General features: G+C 43.2%; 1 protein-coding gene across 1 annotated transcript; it reads left to right on the top strand.

The window, feature by feature from the left end:
• The first annotated feature begins 503 nt into the window (after nt 1-503).
• On the top strand, nt 504-1,714 carry tbx3b (T-box transcription factor 3b). The gene is made up of 4 exons (XM_037482773.2): nt 504-820; nt 901-1,168; nt 1,372-1,518; nt 1,607-1,714. Exons 1-4 carry the CDS (start codon nt 504-506, stop codon nt 1,712-1,714), a joined length of 840 nt encoding a protein of 279 aa, XP_037338670.2.
• Nucleotides 1,715-2,968: the final 1,254 nt, after the last annotated feature.

Below are 2,968 nucleotides of genomic sequence, written 5' to 3'. Positions count from 1 at the left end.
CTAATAACAGGAAATCAGTAAATGAATAAATCAGATATTGCTTTTCTTTACACAACATTCAACTCCAGCTTCATTCTTATCACAATATGCCGCAGTCACACAATAAACGTTTAGCAGCCGCTGGTGTTAATGGCTCCTATTTGGATCTGCACTCCATTTGTCAGGAGCGTCTTCATCAGCCGGCGAAGAAACTTGAAGCAGCATTTTGTTGCTCGTGAAGTCCAACAACGGGGGAACTCCACCCACTGCTGGGTGACCAACTCCAGTCCAAACGCGTCACGGAGCAAATCAACGTGGACGTGGACTGGAAAGCATCCGACCGAACTGGACCAAACATCCACAGCAAAGACATTGTTAACGCGTCTACCTTTATTGGCCTTTAGTGATTTAAGTATGCATGTAGGAGAATCCCACAGTCATCAACGTGGTGACAAGGTGTAACCCGACGGCAGCCGTGCGTAAAAGTTTCCTCTTTTTTTTCTCCCTCTTCCTTTTTGGAGATCATGCGTAGCTTCTCGGAGCCGTTCACGAGAGTTGGAGATGCAGCCCTGCACGGGACTATCTCGGTCGGAAACCCGCTGTTCTCAGCCTCCGCCTTGTCCTCCCGAGGCTTATCACACCCCGGCTTGGATGCCAGAACGGACCCGACGTGTCACACGTCGCCGCCAGAGCAGCGGTCTTTGACTTCGCGCCTTCCTCCAGAATCTCTGGGGGAAGGCGAGCTGACGGAGGACGATCCGAAAGTTTATTTGGAGGCCAGCGACCTTTGGACACAGTTCCACAAATGTGGCACTGAAATGGTCATTACGAAGTCTGGGAGGTAGGGCACAGTAAACGTCTAGTGATTACGCGCGGGATGGAAAGCCTCGCATCACGCCGTTCTCTCTCCTCCCCATACAGACGTATGTTCCCGCCACTCAGGGCCAGGTGCGCCGGCATGGACAGAGAGGCCAGGTATGTAGTTCTGATGGACATTGTGGCGGCCGACGACTGCAGATATAAGTTCCACAACTCCCGCTGGATGGTGGCGGGGAAGGCGGACCCGGAGATGCCCAAACGCATGTACATCCACCCGGACAGCCCGGCCACGGGCCAGCAGTGGATGTCCAAAGTGGTCAACTTCCACAAGCTGAAACTCACCAACAACATGTCCGATAAGCAAGGATTTGTATGTTTGGATTTAGAAAATGGAAATAATAACAGCCAAGATATGTACTTCTCAGTCATAGATTAGATTTGGTTTAGTGCGTGGAGTACTAATTTAATTTGATAATATGCTTAGCTGCTCTTCAATTTAAGGCCCCACACGCATTAGTTCCCTAACAGATGGTTCAGACTTAATTTTCTTTCTTTTAATTTATATGATCGCAGACAATCCTCAACTCGATGCACAAGTATCAGCCACGATTTCACATCGTGAAGACAAACGACATCCTGAAACTGCCTTACAGCACCTTCAGGACGTACGTCTTCTGCGAGACCGAGTTCATCGCAGTGACGGCTTACCAAAACGACAAGGTGACCGCAGGGCGCCCCTTCTTGCACTATTCAAACACGTGATTCAAATCACAAAACGTGACATGTCCCTCCGTGGGCCAACTTTCAGATAACGCAGCTGAAAATAGACAACAACCCTTTCGCGAAGGGATTCCGAGACACGGGCAACGGGAGGAGAGAGAAGAGGCAAGTTGTCATTCAATTTGTTACAAAATGAGAACTTTCTATTTTTGTTGTGTAATAGCCATACAATTATGTTTTGTCCAACTCCATCAGAGGTGCTGCAGACCTGAATGCTGATTATTATATATATAAAAGCCCATTTTTGTGTGAGTGTATTGATGTCATGATAATAATCAACTTTATATACTTTATTTTTATTACACCTTCTGACTAGTGAAATGTGCTTCACAAACTTAAGAGACAGGGAATTAATAAAAACAGACTGAAATGTTCAAACATGCATTTGAACAAAAGAAAGGAATAGGAACGACACACATCGTGTAAAGGATTAAAGAGAAATAAGAGCAATAAAACATTTAAAAGATCAACGGGACGAGCAACAGGTTGTTAAAGGCATTGATGAATAAATTTGTCTTCAGTCGTTGTTTTAAAAATGTTCACAGTTCAGTTTGCATCTCTTAAAACCTTAAATCCATAGTTTTGGCCGCAGATTGTATTGTGTGTGTGTGTGAGGTTGTTTGAAGTTAAGAAAAGGAATGAGCAGTAAAGGGTCTAAGAGATTGTGATGAATATTAGGGCGATCTTAAAGCATTAAGGGCCTTGTAAAAAAGTAGAACTTTAAATAACAATCGTAAAATACATTAGGGCAGGTTTACTAAAACTGGATGGATTTTTTCTTTCTCTGTAGTTAAAAGCATGGCCACACCGTTCAGAGTGATTTCCAAATGGTTGTTTTGAAAGAACACTGAGAGCGAAACAAAAGTGACCTGTGTGTGATTTAAAAGCTCTTTTGAATTAACCGGAGAGACAAACTGACAACTACCTCTCTATTAGTGTAGAATCCTCACATTGGACGCTGCGACCACAGATGGTCGGGTTTTTGCTGAGAAAAAACCTGCAACAGTAAATTGATCAATAATTCATTTGAGAAATACTACTAGTACTACCTAAAATAGTACTTAAAATGGAATAATTCAGATCATTTTTACCCTGATGCTGAAAGAACTAACATAAAGAACATTTGTATCGTTTGCTTTATGCAATGAATCAATCTTCAAGCCACAGAAGGATATTTACATAGTGACAGAGTGCAGCGAAGAGACAGCAAATAGGAACTAAAGGAACTTTAAACCATAAAGCAGCTAAAGAAGATGTTTTTCCAAGTCATCTTTGGAGCACATAGAATGTCAAAAGAGGCCAAGAATAACACATCTGGTTGTCTATTTTCTGAGTCTGATCTAAATGTTTTCTCTCCTGTGTTAATGACTTACGAACAGTTGTTTCTAAA

The sequence above is a fragment of the Pungitius pungitius genome, chromosome 5, assembly GCF_949316345.1.
Source record: "Pungitius pungitius chromosome 5, fPunPun2.1, whole genome shotgun sequence".
In the NCBI taxonomy this organism is placed as follows: domain Eukaryota; kingdom Metazoa; phylum Chordata; class Actinopteri; order Perciformes; family Gasterosteidae; genus Pungitius; species Pungitius pungitius.
The sequence above is the reverse complement of the archived record's forward strand: the minus strand, read 5'-3'. Positions and strand labels throughout refer to the sequence as shown.